Genomic DNA, 1,760 nt, shown 5'->3' with positions numbered 1-1,760 from the left:
CTGCTACCGAAATTATGTCTTCACCACATTTGCAGTGTGAATGGGTCTGGCATCCTGAACTAGAAAAATCGTTCTGGTTCGGTTCGCCTTACATTATACCTATGCGTACTAATAACAGTTTAATCATTTGATTTATTAAATGGTTATTGGATATGACGATAAATGTTTTGTTCTTATTTGCCATCGAAGTCATGATGTGAGAGTAAGATAATGCAAAACAGTTCGCAGCAGTTTAGCAGCAGTTCGTGGGGAAATGTATCGAGCATGGATCGTTTTAGAGTTGGAAACGAATTTGAAAGTTTTGCTGCGTTACAAGATAGTCTAATTAAATTTCAAGAAAGTACTTTCGCACAGTTTTATGTGAAAGATTAAACAAAGACACTCTCGCACTTGCGCAATGCAATAACTGTCTTAACCATTTCACGCAAGATTTATTGCCGGATCTAGTGTCTGCTTGGATATTTTTCCGGCACTTTCCGCCTGTGCTGACGAGCTTTTTTCCCGGCAATACCATTCCAAAGCTCAGGGTCAATGCTGCATTTTCACTTTAAATTTTTCTTGAAACATTTGTTATAATCCTGAGCCATTCAGGGAAGACTCATAAATCGATTTTTTCAAGGATAACGTCCTTTGGTTGAGACCCCCCTCTTCATAACGTCCATGAATAAATGTTTTTAAACGCCCTTATAAGACATTTTTTAGGCCATTTGAGATGTTGTGCACTCTGCACTATTCTAAATTTCTTTAATATGTTAGATTGAGTAACATAAGCTTACAAAGCAACAACTTTGGCCTATTTAAAAAAAAATGTTTTCATAACATTCTATAACTTCCAACTTCAAAAACCTCCACCCCTTAAATGTCCAAAGGACGTTTTCTGTGAAAAAAATTGATTGCCGGTGAATACCGAATGTATAGGATCCGTGCCGAAAAATCCCGCGAATATTGTATTAAGATCGTCGTATGGCAATACAAGCCATGTGAGGGGCTAACAATAATTTTGTTTTCTGACTGTACATAGATGGACACATTTTAAAATTCTACAGGAAAAAAGCAGAATGTATTTACCTGTTTTGTAATAAAAGTGAAGGTTCCCACTCCAAGGCCACACGCCCTTCCAGTCCAGAACTTGAATTCGTTCAGATTGTAAGCGAACTTCCGGATATTCTTCAGGTGAAACTGGGCAATGCGGCAGCCGTTGGCTGAAGTGACCGCCAAACCCTCTGTCCAGATAGCCAGTACTACGGAACCGCTCACTTTCAGCCTTGTTGATGTCAGGGAGTCAGGCATCACCAGAAACGTTGGCTGATCTGGGTAAACGTTAAAACGACAGTCTGAACATGCGTAATGATAAAACAACTTGGTAAGGATTTTTTTTTTGAATAGGCCTAGCGTTAGTATCAAACATTTGATGACCTTACACTTTTCACAACTTTCATAAAGCTGATTTCCTTGTAAGGGCATCTGAGTCGATTCCTTGAAGCTCGGTGAATGCATTAAGCTCCCCCTGACGTCCTATTAGAAGCAAAAGACTGTTAGCTTTTCCTCTGTATAACAGTAAGTTCATTCGCTGCGGTTCCAAGGCAAAGACTATGATATAGTTTGACGAATAATGATAATAATACCTCATGTAACTCACCCTGAGCCACGCGTCCAGCTCCTCTTTGTCGCCAAGTGAAAACACGCACGTGCCTTCGATGGTAACAATCTGAAGTTATGATTCACAATAAGGTCGTGTTGCAGCCAAAATACAAAGCGCG

General features: G+C 39.7%; 1 protein-coding gene across 1 annotated transcript in view; it reads right to left on the bottom strand.

The window, feature by feature from the left end:
* Positions 1–1,760, bottom strand: part of LOC119587095 — a gene marked incomplete at its 3' end in the record, with an annotated part of 7,275 nt that overhangs the window by 1,699 nt on the left and 3,816 nt on the right. The window contains 3 exon segments of the mRNA XM_037935844.1: positions 1,069–1,310; positions 1,422–1,515; positions 1,640–1,708. Coding sequence (XP_037791772.1) covers positions 1,069–1,310; positions 1,422–1,515; positions 1,640–1,708 — 405 coding nt within the window.

The sequence above is a fragment of the Penaeus monodon genome, chromosome 22, assembly GCF_015228065.2.
Source record: "Penaeus monodon isolate SGIC_2016 chromosome 22, NSTDA_Pmon_1, whole genome shotgun sequence".
NCBI lineage: Eukaryota > Metazoa > Arthropoda > Malacostraca > Decapoda > Penaeidae > Penaeus > Penaeus monodon.
This window is presented reverse-complemented; position numbering and strand designations above follow the sequence as displayed.